We start from the raw sequence: 26,914 nt of genomic DNA, 5'->3' as shown, positions 1-26,914 counted from the left end.
CTTTGCTGGTCTACTTTTACCATTGTCGAAATGTCTTGCGAACCGGGATTCCGAGACTGATCGGGTCTTCCCGGGAGAAGGTATATCCTTCGTTGACCGTGAGAGCTTATGATGGGCTAAGTTGGGACACCCCTGCAGGGTATAAACTTTCGAGAGCCGTGCCCGCGGTTATGTGGCAGATGGGAATTTGTTAATATCCGGTTGTAGAGAACTTGACATGTGACTTAATTAAAATGCATCAACCGCGTGTGTAGCCGTGATGGTCTCTTCTCGGCGGAGTCCGGGAAGTGAACACGGTCTTGGTGTTATGATTGTGCGTAAGCAGTTTCAAGATCACTTCTGGATCACTTCCAGCTTCACGACCGTTCCGTTGCTTCTCTTCTCGCTCTTATTTGCGTATGTTAGCCACCATATTTGCTTAGTGCTTGCTGCAGATCCACCTCTTTACCCTTTTCCTACCTATAAGCTTAAATAGTCTTGATCTCGCGGGTTTCAAGATTGCTGAGTCCTCGTGACTCACCAGATACTATCACAACAGCTGCAGGTGCCGATGATACCAGTGCAGGTGTTGCAACCGAGCTCAGATGGGAGCTCAACGAAGATCTTAGTCGTTGGTATGTTTCGTTTCATGTTGATCAGTAGTGGAGCCCAGTTGGGTCCATCGGGGATCTAGCAGTTGGGTTATCTTCTTTTCTTTTGGCTTCGTCCGTACACGGACTATGTGTGTACTCTGAATGATGTATGATTTATTTAAGTACTTGTGTGAAGTGGCGATTGTAAGCCAACTCTTTATCCCAGTCTTGTTCATTACATGGGATTGTGTGAAGATGACCCTTCTTGCGACAAAACCACAATGCGGTTATGCCTCTAAGTCGTGCTTCGACACGTGGGAGATATAGCCGCATCGTGGGTGTTACAAATGCTGTGAGGCCTAATAAACCCGGACGGAGGGAGTAGTATACAGTATAAGGCATATGTGTGTTCCTCGCCTGAAGGGATGCCGGACCGATAATATAGCATGGCACACAGACAAGGGTGTAGGGCCACTGATGGAATACTAGCAAATCTATACTAAGCATAGTAAGATTGCAGGTAAAGTATCAACGGCAGTAGCAAAGACAGGCTATGTAGCAGTATAGGATCCACTGATAAAGCAGTAACAGTATCACTACTCTAATACAAGCATTAGAGACAAGGAATAGGCGATATCGAAATGATCAAGGGGGTCTTGCTTGCCTGGAAGCTCTGCCGATAAGGAAGGGTTAACAACGTCATAGTCGTACACAGGGGCAGCAGCAGTCTCGGAGTCTACCGGAAGAATAGAGTAGATGGGGAAAACAGATAAATAACGGAACAATCCAATGCAACATAAAGCATACCATGGGAAAACTTGGTGTTAATGTGACCTAATGCAATACTAAGCATTTTAAAAGAACAGGGAAAATATCCGATAATATTTTCCCAGCTCCGGGTATCATCCGGTCAGATGATCCTGATGCAAAATGTCTAGGTTCATTATGTTATAGGGGTGTTGCACCTATGTGGGTGGCATATTCGGATTTGTTATATTTTTCTGATCAACTTTCATATATAAATTATTTTCATCTGACTTACGAGTTATTTCATAAGAATTTCCAAAGTTCTAATGAATATCTAAAATTCTGGATTTACTTTAATTCAAGAATATATTAAATATTAATTGTTATGGGTACACAGAAGTGTGCCGAGTTATTTGCAACAGAGGCTGATAGGTGGGGCCAGGGGCTGAGTCAGCAGTAGTTGACCATTCAATGTTGGCTGGTCAACAAAGTCAATGGACTCACATGTAAGTGTCACAGATTATTTAGTCCAAACTAATTTACCCGGGGACCCACATGTCATAGGGGCAACTAAAACTAAACAGATTTTAGTTAAACTAGCAGGGGGTTCACACTAATTTAAGCAGGGGGGTTAGTCCTAATTAAGTTGGGTCGGGCCCAGGTGGCAGTGGCACAAGCCAGCCCACGTCTGTGCATGCTCACGCTTGTACACAGGGGGTCCGCCATGGTTGTGCAAGCGCGGCGGAAGCGGCGCGCGTGGCCGAGCGCAGCATAGCGGGAGGCAGCGAGGGTAGCTGCATGCAGGGCGCAGTTCGGGCGTGCGTGGAGGCGCAGCACGCGCTGGCGGGCGTGGTCGGGGCTAGGAGCTCGCGACAAGTGTGGTCAGGGTGCGGCCAGGCGAGGCTGGGGCGCAGCAGCAAGCGAGCGGTGGTAGGCACGGCGTGGGCGAGTGCGCGAGCGTGGGCGGCAGCAAGCGTGCGTGGGCGCGGCGGGACTTGCACGGGCGGGTGCAAGGCAAGGCAGGGGCACGATAGAGCGCGAGAGGAGCGAGCTCCGGCCATGGCGGCCAAAGCTCGAGGGCGGCGATACGACGGAGGTCCAATGCGGGGAAAGGGGGGAAATGGGGGAGGTGCTCACCGAGGAGGCACAAGGAGGCCTGGCGAGAAGCTAGTAGCTATAGGGGCGGTGAATCAACGCGATGGACGACGGCGGCCGAAGGTGAGGAAGAAGATGCGGGCATGGATGGGGCGGCTGCCCGGGCTCGATCCGATGGCGGAGACGATGAATCAAACAATGGCGGAGCCCGTGGACACGTTCCTACGGCGCTGGGGTGTGAGTGGCCACGGGATCGACAAGGGCTATGGCGACGGAGCTTCGGCCGAGGGTTGCGGGGAAGGAATCGACGCAAGGGGGGAGAGTGAGGGCTAGAGTTTGTGGAGGGGTGCAGGGATGCTCTTGACCTCTCACAAGGGCCGGGGGATGACCGGCACGTGACCATGGCCGGCCATGGCGCCATGGATCCCATGCCGCGAGCCCTCTACCTCCTGTAGCAAGGTGGGAGACAAGTGGGGGTGTGGGCTCGGCCTCTCCCAGTCCATATGGGCCTTTTATCTTTTGTTTCTTTTCTTTTCTTTCTTTTTTTCTCTAGAGTATTGCATTTTTTATAAATAGCAAATGATTTTTCTTCAACATGGTACTTGGCACATAAATACTAGGCCATATATTAAGTGTGCACACAAGGTTTGCGGTCAATTGTAAATGTTTTAACTATTTGTTTAATTTGAAATGGCCATTTTAGTTGAAGTTGGACCACTTTTAATTTTCTAGGGATTGTTTGATGAGTCAAATGATGTTAGTTCCAGCATAAAAATGATCACGGGAATTTATAGAATAATGTGAACATTTTTGTTTTACCGTTGGAAGAAATAATAATTGGACTTGCTATTTGAATTTGACTTTGATTTTTAATCAAGTGACAATTTGGCTTTGCAAACATGGTGACATGGCATCATTAGGTTGAGATTATTGTAGCATGATTATTGGGGTGTTACACACACACACAGCTAGACACGGGCATCCAACATGGAGCACCGGCACACACTGGCAAATAAAAATTTTGGACTAACATAGCAAGCTAAACAAGCTCAAAAATCATGCGACAATTTGACGCTTCAGACCACAGTCGTGAAGTCCACCTACTCGGACTCCTCATGGTCCAAGCCATCTGCACCACCGTGATCAATCAGCGCCAATTAAATGACCGTCGTTAGGTCACAGACTAGGCGAAAGAGGGTGCGGAGCGCGCGACAACTATAGGGGAAGCTGACCCTGAAATAGCTTCACAAATTTCACGACGGCTTCTTCATTGTCCTGGGTTTCCCTATTTATATGTGATTATATGATATAAATGATGATTACAACATATATGTACGCAACCATAAACATGGTGAAGTGCACGGGGGTGGGGGGCAAGGGCCCCCTACACACTTGTTGATGTTATGTTATGCAAAACATGTTTTGTATTTAGGTATGTAGGTGTATTGAGCCCTTATTTGAGATGGGTCCTAGGCCACTGCACCTTTTGCCATGGCCTAGGTCTGGCACTTACTAAGCATACACATAAGGAAGACACCAGACGGAGTACTAATAGCAGACAATGGAACATGAGGCTTGCTTCTGTAGCTGCACACAATAAAGGATAGAGGGATAAAGGATGCAAAAAAAAACATTATGACAAAATTGATGAGCAATCCACACATACTCACATGCATATCATGTGATGCTTTGTGAATGAATCATCAAAATGTAGCATGCAGGTGTGTGAGAGTGATGGGCAACCAAAAGGGGCATCAGGGTCAGATCCATACATTACAAGAGGAATTGAATGGTTTGTGACATCATAAACATTGACCATCAAACTCCTAATTTCCAGCTAGCTACCTCAACAAATTTTCCACAAGTGACTCTACATAGGCGCCTCCAAGGTATTTGTCAAGAGAAGACAACATTTGGGTTCGGTTTGTGGTTGCCGTGTTGAGTTAGATTGAACTATGCATTCAATCTATGGTTGTTATTGACACTAAGATCTAGCACCATAGACTCCGATCACCCAGATTTGCGACGCAAAAGGCCCTTGGCTCCTCGTTGGTGCCACAACTGATGCCGAACGGAATGGGGGAAATCAGGTCAAGCTCCACTCGCCGCTTCCCCTTATATTTCATCAGGAAGAACATGACGATATTTGACTCTCCTGATTGTGTGGGAAAAAATAATAATAAGATATACTCCCTCCATCCATATATATAGGGCCTAGTGTGTTTTCCGAGACTGCCTTTGACTATTGATAAAATTAATAGTATATGAGATGTATAATGTGAAAAATGTATCATTGAAAGCTTCTTTTTACGTACGAATTTGACGATATGCTTTGTGTAACATGCATGTCATATATTTTTGCTCTAATATATGGTCAAAGTTAGCCTCGAAATATGAATTAGGCCATATATGACCTAAGTACTATTTGGATGATCGTGTTTGTACCTAAAGACCATTGGATATGCAATCTCTAAATTTATTAGACCTTTTATATAACAGCAATCTTCTTAAGAAACATGAGACTCCCTGGGTATTGATCTATAAGTATAATAGTTGCACAAAAAAGTTGTGTTACGTTGGCACTATTCTTAACTCTTAACCGCTCACACATGAAAACATGCTACAATCTAACCATTATCATGAGCCAAAATAACTTGATCTAAAGCATGAAGACCCCCCCCCCCTACCCCACAAGAAATAGCACCTTGGAGATGTGCAAAGTCAAACAAGAATAACTCTCCTAAAAAGGGGCATTGCTCTAAGATTGAGACCAAGATTGACCAAGTTAGCTTTCTCGTCCTTTATTCAACATAATGGTCGCACAAAATAGTTTGAAATTGTTGAAGTGTGTATGTGGATTGTCTAGTCATTTTCATTAGTTAGGGCTTTTGGTTGCATTGGTTAGTGCATGAAGCTTAACATGGTATCAAAGCCAAGGTCTTGAGTTCAAGTCTTGACTTTCGCAGTTTGACTAAAAATTGATGTTGCCCCCCTTTGTATCCATGTATAGGCCTCTTGATCCATACCTCTGAGTCTATCCACGTGTTGACTTCATGTGTCACACGTAAGAGGGGTTGTTGAAGTGTATATATGGGTTGCCTAGCCCTTTTCATTCGTTTAGACTTTTGGCTGTGTTGGCTAGTGCATGAAGCTTAATAGAAATTAAAGCACCATGAACAAGCACCTAGGATGATCCACTCGAATAGAGATTCTGCAATAACTTCTTATACATAACTCTCAATGCAAATTCGTATATCAAGGCACTCACCTGAATGAAACTGACTAAAGAGCTTCATCATTTTAATGCCATTGACGTATTCTTGTGAAATTGTTTGATGTACAAGATTTCATGAGAAAGACCCATAATCTAAATATATATTTTTTGGATGAATAATTAATCCAGAGCTAGCTAGTCATTACCTTGAACAAACGTAAACTAGTTATCATAATGTTAGGGTAAAGAACCACTTTCTTTAAGCTGCGACATAACTTTTTCACTTCTAGATCTGAGGGGACAACAATAGCACATTATATGAGTGTGAATCAAAGCAAAGACTATATGATGGGATTTCTTTGCCATTTTTCTTTCTTTTCTCATTAATTATGAAGAAATCGTCATTCCTATACATAGAAAAAATGCATGTTAGCTAATGATCTTTTTCTATGAAACTGAAACTTTGAGCATAGGAATCCAATTCATACAAATTTGAGAAATCTAGCATGTGACAGTAAAAGATTGTGGCTAAGATATAGAGAACCACAACAATTTGGCTTTTTAACTTGGTTGGAGCATGTATTGACAATTCATCACCAAGACGATGCCTGGCATGTAAATAATTTATGTTAACAATTCTAAGCTCCACTAATCGGGTGAAATGTAAGTCATAATACACATCCTACCACATAAAGTCTATGTTATATTGCAACACATTACGATTTTTTTGCGGACACGCAAAAGGCTTGCGCACCGATGTATTAGAGGAAGGAAAAAAGTACAGAGTGTCCAGCATCGTCTCCTGTAAACGCGGCCTGCCGATGTATTAGAGGAGGGGGAAAAAGTACAGAGTGTCCAGCGGCAGGCCGCGTTTACACACTACGACTTAACTGTACTTGAAACTGTTCTGTAGTTACAACATGTATGTATAAATGCATATAGAACACAATTCAATAATTTGAATTAGAACAAGTAGGACTGTGGTGACTTCAAAAACATACCATATAAGCCTGACAGTTTCATGTTAATTCTGTGCTGATGTACGCCGCATGTCCTCAAAATATCCAAATTTTGTTAACCTTATCATCAAGATCTTGAGATTCTGTGTTGGCTAGCTCTTTACATGGTTTTCTTCAACTCCTTTTTGCACTTATGATGTCTTATAGATATAAAACATCTTAGTAAGATAGAGTTGCATTATCTATATGCGTCACATGCCGCTTATCAAGAATTTGCCGTGAATATGAAGTAGCGCGTGATGAAAAGGAGGAAGAAACTTTCATGTTGCTTGCTATCCCTAGTAGCAGCCACTTATGTGGCAATCACCTTCTTTGGCCTCGGCCTGCCATGTAATCTTGTGGCAGAGCAGATCAACGGCGCAATGGGATGGTTGATGTAGTTGAAGAATAGGCCGCGTTGGTCGTCGAGGTGGCCGGCAGAAAGAAGCCCATGGTGGCTGGATGAGTGGCACCGTTGTGGAGGGTGGCGGGCGACGATTGGCTCGGTCGTGGGTGTCTAGGAGTCGTTATCTGCCAATGAAGAGAGTGATGACGATGGAGACGCTGGCATGGAGGAGTTGGCGTCAGCGGGAGGCCCTACCTGGCTACCTAGACGACGGTAAATAGAGCGAGCTTAGCATCTTGTATCCGATCTCCGACGCCTTTGCAAGCATCTCCAGCTCTCTCTCTCTCTCTCTCTTCTTGGATACTTCGTAGTCGGCATCCTCTTACCACTCGTCCCCGCTCTCTTCCTCCTCTTCGTAGTGCTTTTCGTCGCCCCTCTCATCGTCTTCGTCGAGCGGGACACGAGGTTTTACATTAGTGCATGGGTGTGGCAGCGAGGGGCTGCTTGGGACAGCACGCTCTCGTCCTCATGTTCGCAGTTCTCTTTGGCGGATCCTCATCATCCTTGTCTGCATGAGGAGCGGGACGTGAGGTGGAAACATGAGCAAGAGGTTGCATGGGTAAGTTATGTTAGGCTTTGGGTCACATGAGATGTCGGGGCAGACAAGGCATTATGGTTTTTCTTTCAGGTCTTTTGCCAATGGTTTCCTTTAGGCTGGAGGGGAGGACGTTGGTTTTTCTTAGCATGGAGGGGAGCACGTACAAAGCAAAGGCGACGCAAAAAAATCGATGGAGTTGGGAATCTCTCGAGGGGTGGAACCAAGAAAACCGAAAGACGAAGTACGGACTCCCCTTTAATGGTAGAAAGTAGAGATTTGGATCTGCCCCGCATGTTTTTATAGGGATACAGGAATGGTAGATTTGCGATCAATTAAGTGGAGCTATTTGCTTAATGGCAGGGTTTTCATTGCATTTTTATTAAGGTGAAACCCTGACCTGTAGCTGCAGAAAATAAGCAAATTTTCAGCACAAAACCTCATGCAGATTTAAATGTGCAAAACACAAAAATTGCAAGCAAAGCTAGACAATTGTGGAATCAGGGGTAAAGCATCTAAGAAGAATCGCCATCAAGAAACTGAAATGGCAATATTTTCATTTGTTCACATTTTACTGAAAAAATCTGGAACACCGGAGAGAATGGAAACAAACCAAACTACGGAAAGCACCTTTTTGAAAAATACAGGACTATTCTGCCTCCATTCTTGCCAAGAGCCAGTTTGGTTGGGGGCGTTGCAATTGACTGCAAAATCCAGTGTGTTAACTGAATATCTACTAATTTCAGCAAGACTTTTCTGTTACACCCACATAGAAGATTATTTAAACAAAACAAGCTGGTATACTAAGAAAAAGCTACTGCGATACTAAACAGAGCCTAATAAGATCACATTTGTTCACTTCTATCACAAAATCAGTACATCATGCTTGAATTCCAGATTGTACAGTTACTGATCCATCCAGTCATCTCACATTCATATACCTCACCTATGGGTCGACCATCAAGATCTGGCTACACCAAAATTCGGTAACACTTTGCAGTTTGCAATCATAAGCAAAGCCAAGTTCTTTGCAGTTTGCAGTCATCATCCACAAAGACTAAGAGCTGGTATCCTACACTACTGTGTCGCCCGTTCTCGCAAAATTAATCCTTTCCAAGCTAGTGTCAATGTCTATGCCAGTGCCTTTTTCTAGAGCTAGTATCACCTCTCACCTTACCTCTAGTCTCAAGAATTCTGGAAGCAAAACAGATGAAACCAATGATGGCCATCGCATACAGCGCTCTGTAAGGTGCCAATGCCATCGAGCTAATAAAGGAATAAAAGCCACCTATGAGGTAGAGAAAGCTCATTCCAACTTCACGCCCTCTCCTTCCGGGTAACTTAAAAGATATAAAGCTGGCAGTTGGCTGCGATCCCAAAAGTCCATGCAGAATAACACCAACACAAAGGGCAGAATCAACAAACCACGGAAATCTCTGACCCACTCCGATTCTCTGCATAGAAACAACAGGAGCCGATTTAAATCATTACTGATTAAGCAGCATAACATAAGTTGCTCGCTGAAGTAACATCCTATAAATGTTTCTATGGGATGTCCGCAAAGTGCCCAAGTTATAGAACACAAAATAATAGTGGTTCCAGAATCGAAGTTGGCAAGGTACAGTGACGGTAGGAACATGAATCAGGTTCACTGGAAATGACCCACTGGAGTCAACCATATCTTAGCAAAAAAATCTATATCCTGAATGGTAGCGTGATTTTTGCTTGGGTAATTAAATGAAACCCTGATCATAACTAGACGTAGAAAATTGAAACCGGTCAACCATATACACTAACCTGTATGCTGACAGTAACATTATATTTTCAAGATACACATTACATAATTAAATGTTCAGGCCTTTCCATGGATGTCTAGTGTAACATAGCAATGCAAGTCCAAAACTGAGGTGCCAGGCTGAGCTGCAGTTTCTTCACAACAGTAATCAATTATATGAAAGTATGCTAGACAATACAATAAAAGCAATGGCCTGTCTAGCATATGTTGCCTAAATATTATGTGCACAATAAGATGATCATTCCAGCCAGGATTCATTATTAGTTATTTATCAACGACGGAGACTGATTGACAATTAGAACCATGTTTCATCCTTTTTTCACAGGACCAAGTTCACAATTAGAATGATATGAATATAATAATTCAGTTGAAGCACTGGCTAGTGGACATTTGGTCTATTGAGATGGCTGTTGACTAGTCACTGGTGCTGCTCACAAAATCAGTACAGGGAAGAATATTTTCATGCTATATGTCATCACTGATGAGGCAATTACTGTCATTGAGGAGTTTGTCCAAAATCATTCAGATAAGTAAGAACAACAAACCTGTATCCAAGCAATAAGTGAAGGCACAAACATGAGTGTAGCTAGAAGATGCAGGATCATAATCCCATGCCGACAGTCAAACACTTCTAGCTGGCTGTCAGTAAAGCTTTTAGCAGCTGTTGGGCTGTCATCCATTGGCAGAAGTTGCTCGAGTCCATCTGGTTTATTTTTGGATTGTAGAATAGGATTATTATCCATCTTGGATTTATACAGGTCCTTTTTCTGAGCGATGTTACGAAACGAAGCTCCTAAGAAACTGTTACAGTACCAAAGCATCCACTTCAGTAGTTGAACAACTGGGATTACATATAAAATGTATACATATATATATGGCCCTATATCACTGCATTCAAAATAAATTTCAAGTACGTTTTATGATTCTAATCCATGCATACAGAACTGGAGGCAAGAAATTTGTTCCTATAAATACTGGAGTAGATGGTGCTTGTCCACCTGCCACTTCATGTCCACCAAAAGTAACTCACTAACTAGTGGCACTCACTAACTAGTAGGCCATCTGTCCACGATCTCCACCATCTTATTTTGTGGTTTTCAGAATACATAACATGATACTTTCATGGTTTATCCGTTGTAAATTGACTTCATTTTACAAGTCTAACTCAATTTCTGTGACCATTAGATGTCGTGTGGAGATCGATGCGGTGCCTGATTGGATGTACCTTTGTTATTTTGGTAGCAATACACAGGCATGGAGCTAGTAGGCATAAACAAGCCACTGAAAACTTTGTTGACAGGCATAAGTAAAAGCAAAGCCTTGTTTGGAATGCAAAAGTTTTTCCCGTTCCTATAGGAAATAAACTCCTGCCTAACGCTTGCATTCCAAACAGGCCCTTATGGAAAATCATATAGCTAGAACTACTGTATATCAAGTTAAAACGTACCTGCAGAGGGCTGAATGGGCATGGAAGGAATGTGAAAGAAGTAAAAGACCAAGACCAATTGCTGGATGAACGAAGCAGACAAGAGTAATTGTAGCAAATGCTACAGCTATATTTGTATTGTTCTTGATCATCTGCACAATCTTTTTCAAAGTACATCAGTTAGTGTCAACAAGAAAAATCAGCAAAACATGCATATCTGCGTATACTCTCATACTTCCAGGACGCACTTACCTTGAGAGACTGAAATGAGAACGAGAAAGCGAGGAACTGGCGAACAAGTGGAGAATGAGCACCGTCCTCCCAAGATTGCCAGCTGTAGATCATTATTTTATTACAAGATAAGTAATCAAAAAATGGTGTAATGTTTGTTGCACACATACTTGCTTCAGAAACTCCATAAAGGTACACTGCAAGGCTCACTAGTTTTACAATCAGATTTTCCTTTGTGGAGACCAATTTCTCAGGATGCAGAATATGAAGTGCATATACCGATCGCATCACAGAAGCTAATTGTTTATTCCTAATAAACAAACAATATATAAGTAATAACCATAAAGAAAGAATGTCCAGCTATCCGAAGTCCCTAACCCAATTCAACACCACAGCTCTGACAAACTCTAGATACTGCTGTGCACTAGTTCTCATTTCTGAAATCAAATCTCAATTTCTTAGCACAAGTATACTGATACTTAGATGAGGTAGTAAGCCAATAGCATAAGTAATATACTAATTCAGGATACACAAGTCCACTGCATCGTACAATAAGAGTATCAAATGCCGGTTCTATTATCTCATTACTCAACAATTATCCCCCAAACAGAAGTAAAAAAGGTCAAGTTTATTCCGTAGAAGTATACTGTTTGTACATTAAGTCCCTGAACTTTAGATTGGCTTACTGAGCCCCCTAAACTTACAATCTCCTCGTACAACTGAACAGTTTTACTACCATGGAGAACCCCTGATCAGCCTACCTCTCTGACGGGGATCCCCTAGCTTTGTCAACTCACTGCCCAAACACGATCAGCTCCACGCACATGCAAATGATAAAACTGTTTCACTCCCAACATGCTGGACGAAATGCTAAGATGAGCGATTATTTTCCAACGACATGGAGCAGAACAATGTCAGTCTGTAGAGGGACAAGAAAAAGCACATGCATCTCTATCTCCTCTCTCACTGCCCTATCTACACAACACGACAGATATCTTCAACGATGTGCACCCATGTAGTGGTGGCATGTAAACCTGAGAGCGAGCTTGATGCGTGCTACAACAACGAAAACCGAGTCCAATCTCAGGTGTGGCGGTTGTGGGCTCCACATGGCAGCGACGACCCAGCCACGGATCATTTGGTTGTTATGGGGGAGATTAGAACTCAGGTCCAACTCAACCGGACAAGGGAAAAGATACCTCGGAGATAGTGGGGAAAGAATAAAGAACAACGGGAGGGAGACAAGTCAGGGAGAGAGAAAGGACGAAGTACAGATCTACGTGGCAAAACTGTCCTCAGGGAGTAAAATGATCTGATGTTAAATATTAGGGGGTTAAATTAGACGATTTGAAGTTCAGGCTGTTAATTGAACAATTATGATACTGCAGTAGAGTAAAGTGGCATTTTTCAAATACAAATAATAACTTAATACTCCCTACATTCCATAATGTAGTGCGCCCAGGCTTTTCGAGATTTAACTTTGACCATAAATTTAACCAACATGAGCGACTGCGGCGGGGGCATGACAGATACCTTTGAATTCGTATTTGAAAGAAGTTTTCAAAGGTATAATTTTTCAGTAAAATGATTTATGTATTATTGGTCTAATTTATGGTCAAAGTTAAATCTCGAAAAGCGTGAGAGCACTACATTATGGAATGGAGGGAGTAAGATTTAGACTACTAGCTCCTGAACATTCCCTGCATCATGAAAAGAAAGAACAGAAGAAAAAAAAACTTATAGATGTATTTAGCATGTACTAACCGTCTTTTGGCGAAGACATGTAGAATGGCAGCCACATACAGAATCAATTTCGAACTTAGTGTTACCAAAATGGTGAAACCATTGGCAACTATATAGCAGACCACAGTAACAAACAAGAAGGTTCCAAATCGAGGGTTTTGCTGTGTAGTGAAAAATAAGAAGGCAAGGAAAAGAAGTATTGGCGTGAAACAAAGGAACATCAACGGCTTTGGCTTCAGATTAGTCTCAATAGCTGACAAAATAGATGGCACAGAAGAGTCACGTTCCCATGCTAGCGATTGTCGCATCAGGCCAAACAGTATTATGGCAATCATGAAACCAAGAATCTGCAAAAGACATAATAATAGTTTAACAGGTAACCATGGGCAGTCTTATGTAGCTATCTGGCTACAGTAACTAGCAGTTCTATGCAAATATGCTGTAATCCATCAATGGTGTAAATTTGATGAATAATGACTACATAATCATCAATGTTGTACCACGAGAAACACATCATAGGCAAACCAGTGAAAAGAATCGGATGATCGTATAGCAAGAAAAACACAAAACCCGAAGTTCTCTAAAAATCCATAATATGCATGCCCTCGCCGCACAAAGATAAATACATACACAAATGGCCTATCAATAAGTATTATACATTCCCTATTCTGTATCATAAAAGTATGTAAAGCTAAAATATCCCCCTTCTACAGGTTGGCGAAATTGTGACCCATTAGCCATCAAGATTAGCTTGTTTGTTTTAAATGTTAGGGTATCATGAGATATTTTGTACAAACCGATGCATGGAAAAGGTTGAGCAAGGCCTATAGATTTAAGTAGTTCAAACAGCTACTGTGGGATGTTGATTACAAATACATCACTGTTGTGTCCTGCATTAACAATTTAACATACAGTATCTAGCCAGTAGAATAATAATGTTGTTCCTTAACCTTCAGAAAACAGTCAGGATTAATGTCCTTAGTAAGAAAAGTACCAAAAGGTCTTTACTTCAAGAAGATTACAAGTAATAGACAGTTATTTGCAGTGTGTTCAAAGACTCAAACATGATGAGTCACAGATATGCAGGCACCCAGGTGAGGCGAGGATAGCACACCAGGAAAAAAGACTCTCAATTCATCTGAACCCAGCTGCCCACCTGTGGCCTCTCCACAATGTTACTTAGCCCTGGCAATGCTGCCTCAAACTCCCACTATCTCTAACGGACAACAGCCCAGCAGCAGGCCTGGCAATGGTGAGTGGTGACACAATAACAGCAGCAAGTGGGGATAAGGTTAGCCCCACTGTCAACCTCCCTCAATCAGGCATGAGATGGCAACACAATAACGGCCACAAGTGGGGCTAAGGTTAGCCCCACCCCCACTATCTACCTCCCTCAATCAGCCATCATGTTGTCCCCAATGCGCATAGATGCCAGGGTGATGGCCACTAACCATGATAAGAGTGCTTAAGAAAAGGGGTGTGAACAGATTATAGACTCCACAGCACACAAGACATGTCATGTTTGGGCCATATCTGTTGATAGTTACTAAACCTAAACTTCTAACAATCAATGCGGTTTAGCGAAGAGAGACATTATGATGTCACCCGCAAAACATGACTCGAGCTCAAAAATAAGGACTATGCTGCAATCATGCATAAAAGTTGTCCTGCAAATAAAGATTACCTCGGATGAGTACAACAAAAAGAATCTGCTAGTTGCAGCACCAAGCGAAGCGCGAAGACTGACTTTGTATGAGCAATGCGGGTCAGCCTACAAAATTTGGAGCCACCTAAATAATGAGTTCAAAGTTGAGAAATAACATATTCAGTTTATGTCTAACATTGGATAAGCAACGACTAAAATAGCTCAGTGACAATTTAGGGCTGCATGGACACCCCAACGTTTTCATGTTAGAAATGAACATCACGGTAATAAAAATTATAAAACCTTGAATTTTGGAGAGACTTCATTATGTGTCGAAGGTGGTACATGGCTAGTGGGAAGGAACTAGGGCTAGCAGCATCGTCAACATACAGGCTTGGTAAATGGCAACACTCCCTGGGTGTGGTGAGCAGCATCACAAGAATAGAGAATGGTTGCATGGGGACTAAAGATGGCAGTCAGTTGGCGACAACACTACGGTGCTATGGGAGCACATCAAGTTCGTCAGAATTGTGATCCTGAATCAAATCAGAGGTTCTATGGTAGGATCACAAATTGTGGGATCAATGTACAATTGAGGATCAAAATTCTAAGACTGATGCAGAATCATTAGGACTGGTCAGTCAATTTAGGGTCGTAGAACCTATGAAAGATGGTAATTGCTGGCCGTGCACGGCAGCTACACGAAAGATATAACACAGGTATTAAGCCATTTGTACAATGATAATTTAGAAGATACAATAAAATATATAAGCAAGTGTAAAAAGGGTTTAGTGCATTACAAAACCTAAAACTATTGGAGTGTCAATTCCATAACATGTAACTTTCCAGTGTCATTACTGAGGTTACTTCCACACGAAAAAACAGTATGATAAGTAACCTTACCAGGACTAGCACAGTAGTTTTCTCTGCCCCTTGGTGTGAATCCCAAGTAGCAGGTGACGAATCAACCACTACAGTTTCAGAATAGATATTCGGAATAATGTGTATGCCTGATACAGAATCCCAAGCCAGTGCAACAGGTGGGAAGCACCGTAATTTACAAAGGTCTGCAATGCATACATATGAGAAGTTACAAGGTAGTAACAATGCTTAACCAAAGTTCTTCAAACAGATAAGTATGACTTAATCTGGTGCAACAGACAGTAAGTTGAGCATCTACAGATAGGTGTAGTGGTTATGTCTTGCATAGATCATAATGGCCAGAACAGAAAGCACACGGGCAATTATTAGTTCTTACGTCTTGTGTAAATCATAATAATGATCGGAATAGAATGCATACTGGTTGTTATTAGTTGCTATTACTATCACCCATTTACAAGTAAAGACTAGGAGAAAAAAGTCAAACAGATGCAGTTGCTTACTGTTTTTATCAGCTTCGATTTGGTCACCAATATTTTTTATTCCACATCCAGTAGTTTTCAGTGATAACAAAACTGGTAGAAGACCAAGGCTGACCGAAAACGACAGGGTTAAAGCCATTGGGTGATCCTCCTTCAAAAATATTTCCTGGGATCAAGACATCTAGGTTTCAGCCCGTTTTGTATCACAAATTAGACAACATCATATATATTATGTTAAGTACTAATTACTAACTTCAGGTGAATAGCTAGAGTGGACAATCCTGCCAACAGAAAGTGCACTTGTTCCTTCCACTGGATTAAAGAACTGCCCCACTGCCATCGAAGCCGCTGGGGGAGGTCTGCCTGAAATCGTCTGGATACCAAAATATTAGAACAACCAGTGTATCAATTCAATGCGCAAATAAAAGGCTTACTATGTGCATCTATTGATATTTTATAACCACAAAATATACCAAAGGCGTATGAGATGGGAGTTCAAACTAAACTGATGGGTTTAGTTTTTATTGACACATTTTACCATATTTATATGAGCTAAAATTCCCAGACTTGCCGGTGTTCGCGAGGTACATCAAGCTTGCTAATTATGTCAAGGTGCCAGACTTGCCGGTGTTCGCGAGGTACGTCAAGCTCGCTAATTATGTCAAGGTGCGCTGAATCCAGGCAGTAGCATCCCCAGACCTGTGTTTAGCACCTGCCACTACTTTGCCTCACCACTATCCATGCCTGTTGCCATCCAATTTTGACTTTGAGCAATCCCGATTATCACTACTCAGGCCAACTAATCTAGTCTCTTTGTAACAAGATAATCTTTAATCATTATTTAAGGGACCAAGTCTAATCCCTCACATTGCTAACCTTGTGGGTGCCAGCCGGACACATTGCCCCGACCAAGTCCATAACACCCTCTAATTTCCAATCCATAAGAACATCAGGTTGGTGGTTCTGTTATACAGGATGGACAAAAAGACTTGACCTACCTACATATTGCCTACTTAGGAGGAATTGTCCATAATAGGCAATAGGCATTCTACAACTCCATATTTATTACTCCCTCCGTCCCATAATATAAGAGCGTTTTTTACACTACACCCGTCCCATAATATAAGAGCGCTTTGGACACTAGTGTAGTGTCAAAAACGCTCTTATATTATGGGACGGAGGGAGTACTAATTAATGCATCAAACTGCATATTTATATTGAAGCCAACCATATCAAATTCATAATAAGTTCAGCCACACAAAGTATCATTTATGTTACATCTCCATGAAAACAAACAATATTTGGTTGCCTTAGGTGTCGAAAGTAGAGGGACCAAAACCAACAACAACAACAACAACAAAGCCCTTAGTCCCAAACAAGTTGGGGTAGGCTAGAGGTGAAACCCATAATATCTCGCAACCAACTCATGGTTCTGGCACATGGAAAGTAGAGGACCAAAACCATGACAATGATTTTATTTTCACAAAACATACTTTCTGGTGGATTCAACGTGTCTTACAAATAATAAACTAGAGATGGGTCTTATTATTTTCACATGCAGTAGACAACTGAGCTCAGGTTGTTTTGTTAATTATAACTGAAGCTCAGGTTTCTGTGGTTCTCTGGTTAACTTAGAAGATTTTTTTACATTTTTTCCTTATTCAACATGAATTTGTAAACACAGTAATCGCCTCTCTACTCACATGTATGCTGTACAAAAGTTAGTGTAAGGTATTATATTAAAAAAAACGACTAACTGGTTGGGTTTTCTCGTTGGCTGGGTTGAAAATATCCAACATTCAAATTAAAGTTGCAAGCTTATCTGCTTATGACAAAAAACAATACCAATAGGGCTTGCCTATGAGTTGTTCATTGTTAATGCAGCAGCATCCCCATGTATTGTTTGTGAAGACATTATTTTTACAAAGACTTCTATCTAAACTAGCATCGCCGACCCATCTGGGCCACGTACAGCCACCGCATACATGTCCTTTTCCTCTGCTCTGGGCGGCCCAGGCAAGGGGGACAAGAGAAGCAGAGGGCGCAATGAGAACACAAAGCGAGCAGACAGGTGGGCCAGAAAGTCAAGTCAGGCAAGCGATCTTATTCACCTGGAGTGATGTCAAGGGTTTTCACCGCCACGCTAAGCTGCCAATAACCAGGGGACAGGGGAAGAGGCTGTGACAAATGAGAGCAGAGGTGAAAGGTAGATTCGCCTTGCCCTCCACTGCAAGAAGAGCTCTAGCGTCGTGCAGGCGGCGAGTCACGGATGCTAGGGCAGTACAGTCACACCAGGAACCAAGAGTAGATACATGAAACTCCACTAATGCCTTCAAGAATATGACCAAATCACAAGACCACGGTTCTCTCCTCCAATCCATCCAACTCCCTAGCAGTGGGCGGACAAATGCTGGCTGCAGACGGACTCATACAACACCGGCCATACAAGTCAGCCAGACAGGGAAGACTGTGTGGTAAAAAGAAAGGAACGGCCAAGATGGAGGGACGAATCTGATGGACAAAAATCTCAGAGCTCTAAGGAGCATCTATTTCCAGTACCAATTTGGTTAGATAAGACTTGATTGAGCCTGATCTCACAAGACACGTTTGTGAGAACAAATGTACTCCCTCTGTAACTTAATGTAAGACATTTTTGCAAAAACATCTTACGTCTTACATTAAGTTACAGAGGTTGTATATTTGAATAGAACACTTTCAGTATCACATGATGGTAGTTATCAGTTATGCTTGTTCATTGCATTTCTGTACCCTAAACCACACACCTTTTTTATTAGCACAAGTAACAAATTATCTTGTGAAGAGGTTAGGATGGGAGAAATTCAAAGCACCCTATATTCAGAAAGTTAACTCACAAAGAACATATGTGGAATTAGTTGCACAAAAGCATTCTAGATGAAAACAGGAATGGTTCAAGGGAATACCTGCCGCGAAGCCACCGATATAGTCATGAAATTGTAGCCATTCATATCTTCTGGACTCAGCAAAAGAAAGGCAGAAGGAGGCGGTTGCTCAGTTTGGCTCCCGGGTTCTACCTGCTCGACAAGCAATAATGATGACAAGAATAAGGGAACAAATGGTATGTTACTTGCAATAGATGAAGGCAAATGAGCACAAGAAATAGAACTGGTCCATTGTACAATGTGTACTGTACAAAAGCAATGTTCAGAAAGAAAAGAAAAAAGTACCCTCAAAAACAATGATTTTCACTGCACCAAGCATAATAAAAAAACAAAAGGGAAGGAGAAGCTTCACAATGTGGACAGCACGGTAAAAAAATACTTAAATCAACAGAAGTAACTTGATAGAACTGAAAATGTGAGGGTTATTTTGTTAGGTAGTAGCCTAACATAATATAAGAAAATAAGATTCAGATGCTGCAGTTGATAGTATAAAGACAAAGCAACGTTGGGAACAGAGAAGTCATTGAGACCATTTGTACCATAAACAGCATAAACAAGAAACCTGCATACATGAACCAGAAAGATGGAGAATGCCAGGATGTAGGAACATGAAAGGTGAACAGTTAAAGATATTACCTGTTTTGGTGCAGGTCCTGCTGGGATATGGACCATCTTTGAGGTAACTTCAACTATCCTTTTGCTAGCAGGTACTTCATTTTCAATGGACGAACGATGCTTTTCTGGCCACAAGTGAATCCTGACTCCAGAACATGGAGCAAGATTTGTGACAAAAACAAAGTGTCCTCTTCCATTTGAACCCTTCAACGAGAGAACAGTTAAGCGGACAAAGTTTATTCAATTAGACGCCTGCTAAATTTGTAATATGGTGTCCAAACAGTACGAAGAACTTTGAAAAAGCTACACTGATCAAACACTAGTAAGACAATTTCACCTACCAGCTTTTTAATATCTAACCATCTTCTCCTGCCATCCATCGCTAAAACAGTAACCAAATTTGACTGGATATGCAGGTCCTTTTCAAGGCCATCACTTGTCCATAGAACAGATGGTGGGCAAAAAAGTGTATCATTTCGCTGCAATTCTATAGAAAATATATTGTTATGTAAAGACGACAAGAATGGCATGAGATTTTGACAGCACTTCTCTTTTATAACACTTTATTTATGGTTGATGCCACATTTGTATTAGTGTTTAGAGATGTATTTATAGATATGATATGTCAACTGAAGCAGTAAAATGAGGTAGAAATTATTACTGACAAACTCACTACAAAAACTGAAGCACGTCTATTTGTGATTTAAAATGACCGTGTAATACCAAATTAGCAATTTTCCATGCCCTATGAAACATAATGAACTAGAACTGCCATGAGTGTAATATTATAGCAGTAAAGTTAGTTAGCCTAAACAACATCTTAAATAGATTAGTGTTAGTACTGAATTGGACACATTATGAAAGAAACAATCATGACACATAATAGTATACATCAAAGTTGTTTTGAAAGAGGTGAACTAGAGCTACTTCCACAAACCGCTTCAGGACTTCCACAGGCAGCAAAAAATATTTTTATTTGTAGAAGGCAAGATGCACTTTTATATTTCACATTCAAAAAATGACAAAGGCTATTTTAAAACGTTAGGATGCCATATGAAAAATGAATGGTCACTTTTGACCTAGATTTCAGATCCCCGGCCAAGCTTTATGTGCTCGTAAATAAGGGTACACATCCCACATCTTTTAGGCCATTAATAGTCAATTATGCAAAGGATGCAACAAGGAAAAGAATGAAATCGTACCACCGGCTTCCCTGGTATCACTCGCAAGAAAATTTGAAGATTGAGAACCTGAAACATGATTCATCCAACTCAAAGACTGGGGAACTACACTCTGGAGCATTTCCGCAAACACAAAGACTCTTTTTTGTGAACTCAAAAATGGCTGCCGACCCACAGGATCTATCATGCTAAGAAGAGTGTGCGCGACCTGGATAAGGTTAAAATCCCCATAAGTACAGTACATTTCACTGTAGAGCACTTAATGCATTTGAGATAAGTAAATGGTCTCAACCTGTACAGCTAATTGATTGCACCAGAGGATGGATTGATGTTCCATGGATAGCCAAACATTCTTCACACTGGAGCTCCCTACCATAAACCCATGAGTAGAAGGTACAATGCCATCCAATGCGGCCAACCTTGACCTAATCTGAACCAAAATAAATGGGAACTCAACATTTGATTGGTATCTACTTTAGAAAGACATAGTTAATGTCACAGAGTGATCAATTAATGCTACACCGTAACAAACTAATCATGCATATATGTAGCATATAATCTATCTGAAATTCTATGAAATTTCAGATTAGTCTTACAAGCAGCTTCTAAAATTGAATGTAATAAAATTACTAGTATAAGCAAAATCACGTTTTAAATATGTAAATTATGATTTAGTACAAGAAAAAACTAACTTTATTTTATATTTTGTGAACAGACAATTATACATCTGTGACTTGACATTATCAGAATACTGAGTGTCAGCAAAGAAAACATTACAACTTTACGAGTAATGCCCTGATACTGAGTTACTGACACGTGTTCCTTAGTGCCACTGTATCTACAACAGAAATTACTAATCACGGAAAAAATGAGTACAGATTTCATAATCTCAACCCAGTATATTATAGAAATGGTCTTCTAAAACTTGTGAGAAATTTGCAGTATCCAAGTGAATCACATACAGCAACTAAGCAGTCATAGATCTTAGATACTTACAAACAAGGAAATCTTGTTATCAAAGAAAATAACATAGACATAATCAAATGTGCATAGGATTAAGTGATTAACTACTTATAATATACCAGCAGCAAAAACAATACCTGATAATCATGGATGCCGCCTGATATAGAGACAACTACTACATTTGAGAGTTTTGGACTGCTTGTATGTGATACTCCTTTCTTGTATCCGTTTCTCCATTCTTCGTTGACATGGGAGAAAAAATGACCCAAGGACGGCTGCAGAGCAACAGGAGGATACCTGGATGAGCAATCATTTTATGTCATGAGTAACACTTCACTTGCCCGCCGAGTCAGAAGCGAAAGACACAGAAAAATTCCACAGAGAGAGAGAGAGAGTACTGGTGTGGGCTGGAGAGCGTCAGTATAGTTTCAACAGCTGATTTCCTTAAGCCCGGGTGGACAAGAGCTGCTCGAGCCACAAAACCACCCATTGAATGTCCAACTAGCATAACACTAGATGGCAAGTTACCAGTAGAACGAACACCATCCTTCGATCGTGCTAAAAGAGATTCTTTGTATTGATCAAGGATCTACAAAGCACAGAACAAATATGCTATGAGCATATTCAATGAAACATATCGGAGAATAATAAGAACTAATGTGTTCTACTTCACAGGAACAAAATGTGGAAATAGGAAACTGTGTGGATTTGTTTACAAGAGCATAATCATATCGGACATTCTAAAATTCAATGCAGTGGAATTGTCCTGATGATAGAAGTTCTACATTTTGCAGTCACTACCTCGTTTCTTTTTCCACGGCGTATTTTGATTGGTTAAGACAAGGTTTTGACCAGCAATTACTTTCACAAAATGTTGTTTATGTGATAAAAAATCACATTCATAAGTACTTTTAAATACAAATCAAATGACATTGATCTTATGTTATATAAATTGCATACAAATGTAGTAACTGTTGGTCAAGGAGTTGTCTTAACCAATCAAAATACACTACATTGTGCAACACAGGGAGAATAGCTTATGACCGAAGGGCCCATTGCACTCTATGCTAAGAGCCTAAGATCATATCTTACGAGTTAAGAGTTGGTTACCCTATGGATGGCATAGACAACATATTCAGTATGCTCCTCAAGTATGCGACCATCCATTGCAGAGTGTTCTCCTTCAAGATCAACAGTAAACCAATCCAGAATACGGCCATATTGTGATGGAAGGGAAGAATCTTCCAGTTCAAATGCACTAGATGGTTCCCGATAAAAGGAGGGCTCAAGTGGACCGTTCTGATATGCTCGAGAAGATTCTGCAGCAAATGAGCGAACCTGGATGCATAGCATGATAACAAAGAAAGAATTCAGTAACAGCAATACAGCGACGACAAAATAAGCAAAATTACAAGTCAAACAACATTCAATTGGACTATCTTTCCACAATGGCATTATGGGCGAATATGGACTTTAGTGGCCAATCCATGTTCTTCTCCACTGAAATGCAGGCCACGTAGGCTACGAATAAATACGTGATCGCAAGGTGCAAAACAGTAAAGAATATGTAATCCTATTCCATTTCTAATCTATCGATGCCATATGTGGCCTTTTTAATCCAGTACACGTTTAGTCTTAGCTCTTTACGACTAACAAGTAGCAGTGCTGGGACTAACAAGTAGCAGTGCTTGATTTACATGGCCATATTATAAAACAAAGGTGAAAGCGGGCCTTCACCTGCTTGTAGCTCCCGCCGTTGCCGGGGATGAAAAGCACGGGCACGCCGTCGAGATTGCGGACGCGCTCATTGAAGTCGATCTCCTTCCACCCCTCGTGGTACAGGAACAGGCCGTACCTGTCGGAAGAGACGTTGTTGGGAGCGTGGATGGGGATGTAGGTCGGGTACATGTAGGTCATCTGGCACCCATTGGGCGCCGGGCGCACCAGCCTGTTGAGGGCCGCGAGCGTGATCCAGGCGGAGAAGAAGAGCACGGCCCCCAGCCTGCAGTTGCCGCCGAATCCAGCCATGCCGTGCGTGGATCGATCAAATCCGAAGCCGCTGGTCCCGCTCACGAGCTTGGCATGGAGCCGCGGAGAAGGGCGAGATTCGAGCGGAGACGGGGACGAAGGAGGGGGGTTTCTGGATCGGAAGAGGGGATCTCGGGCTCGGGATCCGGTGGAGACCTGCGGAGGCCGGTGGTTCACCCGCCAAATGTTACGACGCGCGGCTCGTTCTGCTCCGCGGTCGGGTCTCCGGTCCGCGCGAGGGGTCTCCGGGGAGGAGGAGGCGGGATCAGGGGGAGGTGGTGGGAGAATGGCGGGCGGAGATTTGGAGGAGACGAGGCGGCGATGGGCAATTTGGGGGGAAACGATGGGAGGTGAGGCCGCTTTGGTTGAATGGAGTTGGAACCTACTGTAGGGCCTATCGGCAGTGGCTTGTCGGGTCTGGAGCCACTTTCTGTTTTCGGAGGATACAAGATTGACACTCCACACGCTGTGCTGTTTGTTTATTTCGGTGCTTTCTCCGGAAAAAAAATGTTAGGGCTGGTACTTCTGTATATGTAAATGAAACAGCATGGCTTTTGCAGTCAAAAAAACATAGCATGGTTTTCTTTTTCTTTTGAGTCAGTAGTCATGCATCCATAATACAGGAAACAGTCATAGAAACACGCGTAGCACCACTCGACAACAAACCGAAAGAACGTTTCCATGAAGCTTTGTAAAAAGGACCCTTGTAAAAGAAATAATACAAATTTCATAGCTCCCCTTTGGAACAGCCGCTGGAGCACTGCCGGAGAAAAACAAGGAATGAAATTGTAGCACCCAAGGACGAGGAAGCACCGTCACACCAACTGCTTTGTGAGTCGATTTAAGCAGCATGCCGTGAGCGGTGAGATCGAGCACCTTGTGGCTCGCCGACCAAAGATCTTATCCATGCCCCTCGAACCCCAGAACCTTCGCCATCAAGCGACGTGGTTGGAAAAGAAACGCAGGGCTGTCAGCCGTCGTCCTCAGATCCGGGGCCAGTTAACCATCCTTCAACGAAAGCCGCTGACGCCACAAACCGAAGAAGTGACATTCGTCGACCTACTCCTAAACGACATCGCAATGGAGCTGAGATTGGAGGACAAAAGGTCACCGGCATGGTCACCTCCGTTGCCTCGCCGACCACGCATGGATGAACAAATTCCTTGGGCGCGCAACACCAGCAAGAAGTCGGGGTCCCCAGTTATCCGGCATCGCCACTGACACCAAGGTGGTTGAAAATCTAGAGAAGATTTATTATGACGCGACGCTACCACCATCATCAACATAGCGTCCCCGAGAAACCTATTGCTACCCGTATGAACAAGTTAGGCTCGAACCGGTGCTCCGCCTTCCTCCCAACGTCGGAGCAACAGACGGAGAGCGGGGGAACTCGAGGCCTTGTCGGTGGTTTACCTGGGGAAACTCTCGCCTCCCTTTGCCTCTCTCTAGATAAGAGGGGTAGAGAACGATATCTCTAATTTTTGTCAAACGATGATGCAATCTCATGCCACAGGCGGTAAGCAACTCAAACATTAAAAAAAAGCTATCGCCTACCTTTTTCTGTTTGCACCGTGTCATTGTGTTCTCCACTTTGTATAACACTCATTGTGCCAACTCTTGACGCTCGATATACTTCACTTGTTGTGCACAACAATGTCGAGTTTATTCTTCAATGAAATAAACTGGCACTTTTGAGTTAACCTCGGAAGTAGCACCACGTTCATCTTCACGTGAACTTCAAAAAAAATGTGTCTACGGTTCGACAACCTCAAAATGCCTACGGTTTGGCAACCTCAAAATGCCTATGGCTCAAAAGCCTTAACACACCTACAATAGTAGCATTGTCTCATGTATATATTATGATCAATGGAATAAAGCCGGCTTATCTGGACTCCAGATGTTTTGCAGTAGTAGCATTGTCCCCTGTGTATCCTATGCTGAGTTTTTCCATGATCATATGGTCACTTGGGGGCTTTCAACTCATCGAGTTTAGCTATTAACATCCCTCTTGACCCGACATATACCATTATGAAACTTGGTTAAACTTGCATGTTAGCTTGATGCCACTCCAAAAAGGTGATTCGGTGTACTCTTGATAAGTCAATCAAAATTGACCCTGAACTTGTCAAGGTTAAAACATCGGATTATGCATGTGAGAGCCAGCTTTCAGAAAACGAGGATAAACCAAAAGAGGCTACAAGGCATGCTTCCACAAGAAGCGAAACCAAGATTTGAGCCTCAAAAGCCGGCATTTTTATACTCTGGTACCATACACATACATCGTCGTACATTGCATCGTCATACAACGCATATCTCTATTCGTTTATGTTGCAAGAACCGGCATATTGGGCGGGTTAACCATTTGCGGTTATAGAAATTTGTTAAGTCCATTACTCTGACGCCTATATGGCCTTTGTTATAATATCAATGGCCATCAAGTTGGCTTCAAAATGAAGAACTAATAACTGGCCTTGAAAGTTAACATTTTCTCCATGTTTATTCAAACTTGGTTCATATAGATCTTATATCATATGATTTGTTATAAGAATAATTCATTGTCTTATCAAAGTATATATATTGGTTTCCTGTGTCGCAGGAGTCGGTCTTCAAAACCGGGTTACACGCAATAGTATCGATTCTTGGAACAAGTGCAAGGATGCTTTTATTACTAAGTATTTTCCGCCCGCAAAGATCATTTCCCTTAGAACCCAAATCATGAATTTCAAGCAACTTGAACATGAGCATGTTGCACAATATTGGAAAGGATGAAATTGATGCTAAGGAACTGCCCAACTCATGGGTTAAATCTTTGGATGATCATACAATTTTTTTATGCGGGGTTGAATTTTGTTTCTCGTAATCTTTTAGATTCCGCGGCGGGGGGTACTCTTATGGAAATTACTTTGGGTGAAGCTACTAAATTGCTAGACAATATTATGGCAAATTACTCGCAATGGCATACCGAAAGAGCGCCTACTAGTAAAAAGGTCAATTCGGTAGAAGAAATTAATCCTTTGAGTGAAAAAGTTGATGCTCTTATGAAGTTGGTTGCTAATAAAAGTGCTCCTATTGATTTTAATGATGTGCCTTTTGTCTACCTTGATTGAGCAAAATAGTGATGCCATAGATGTGAATTTTATCTCTCGAAACAATTTCAATAACAATGCTTATAGAGGTATTTTTAATCCTAGGCCTTCTCCTAGTAATTCCTCTAATAATTATGGTAATTCCTATGGTAATCCCTCTTATGATAATAATATAAACACCTCTGATCCTGAGAACAATATTAAAGAATTTATCAATACTCAAAAAGTTTTCAATGCTACGATAGAAGAAAAGCTGAATAAGGTTGATGACATGTCTAGAAGTATTGATAGAATTTCTCATGATGTAGAAACTGTTGGGGAACGTAGCAATAATTCAAAATTTTCCTACGTG

General features: G+C 41.9%; 1 protein-coding gene across 3 annotated transcripts; it reads right to left on the bottom strand.

Annotated features, from left to right (window-relative positions):
- Positions 1 to 8,284: 8,284 nt before the first annotated feature.
- LOC119308709 lies at positions 8,285 to 23,861 on the bottom strand. Of its 3 annotated transcripts, none has more exons than XM_037584837.1 (18): positions 23,186 to 23,861; positions 22,559 to 22,786; positions 21,847 to 22,037; positions 21,586 to 21,745; positions 20,778 to 20,915; positions 20,507 to 20,693; positions 19,646 to 19,791; positions 19,326 to 19,508; positions 18,711 to 18,821; positions 16,022 to 16,141; positions 15,790 to 15,934; positions 15,311 to 15,474; positions 14,447 to 14,533; positions 12,784 to 13,109; positions 11,041 to 11,122; positions 10,810 to 10,949; positions 9,908 to 10,163; positions 8,285 to 9,021 (listed from the first exon to the last, which is right to left on the bottom strand). In XM_037584837.1, exons 1-18 carry the CDS (start codon positions 23,474 to 23,476, stop codon positions 8,692 to 8,694), a joined length of 3,285 nt encoding a protein of 1,094 aa, XP_037440734.1. In that variant the 5' UTR covers positions 23,477 to 23,861; the 3' UTR covers positions 8,285 to 8,691. The 3 variants fall into 3 exon arrangements, with proteins under 3 accessions (XP_037440734.1, XP_037440735.1, XP_037440736.1); XM_037584838.1 differs by having other exon boundaries at positions 10,810 to 10,940; XM_037584839.1 differs by lacking the exon at positions 23,186 to 23,861 and having other exon boundaries at positions 22,541 to 22,620.
- Positions 23,862 to 26,914: the final 3,053 nt, after the last annotated feature.

The sequence above is a fragment of the Triticum dicoccoides genome, chromosome 5B, assembly GCF_002162155.2.
Source record: "Triticum dicoccoides isolate Atlit2015 ecotype Zavitan chromosome 5B, WEW_v2.0, whole genome shotgun sequence".
NCBI classification, from domain to species: domain Eukaryota; kingdom Viridiplantae; phylum Streptophyta; class Magnoliopsida; order Poales; family Poaceae; genus Triticum; species Triticum dicoccoides.
Note: the sequence above shows the minus strand (reverse complement) of the source record. Positions and strands in the feature narration are given on the sequence as shown.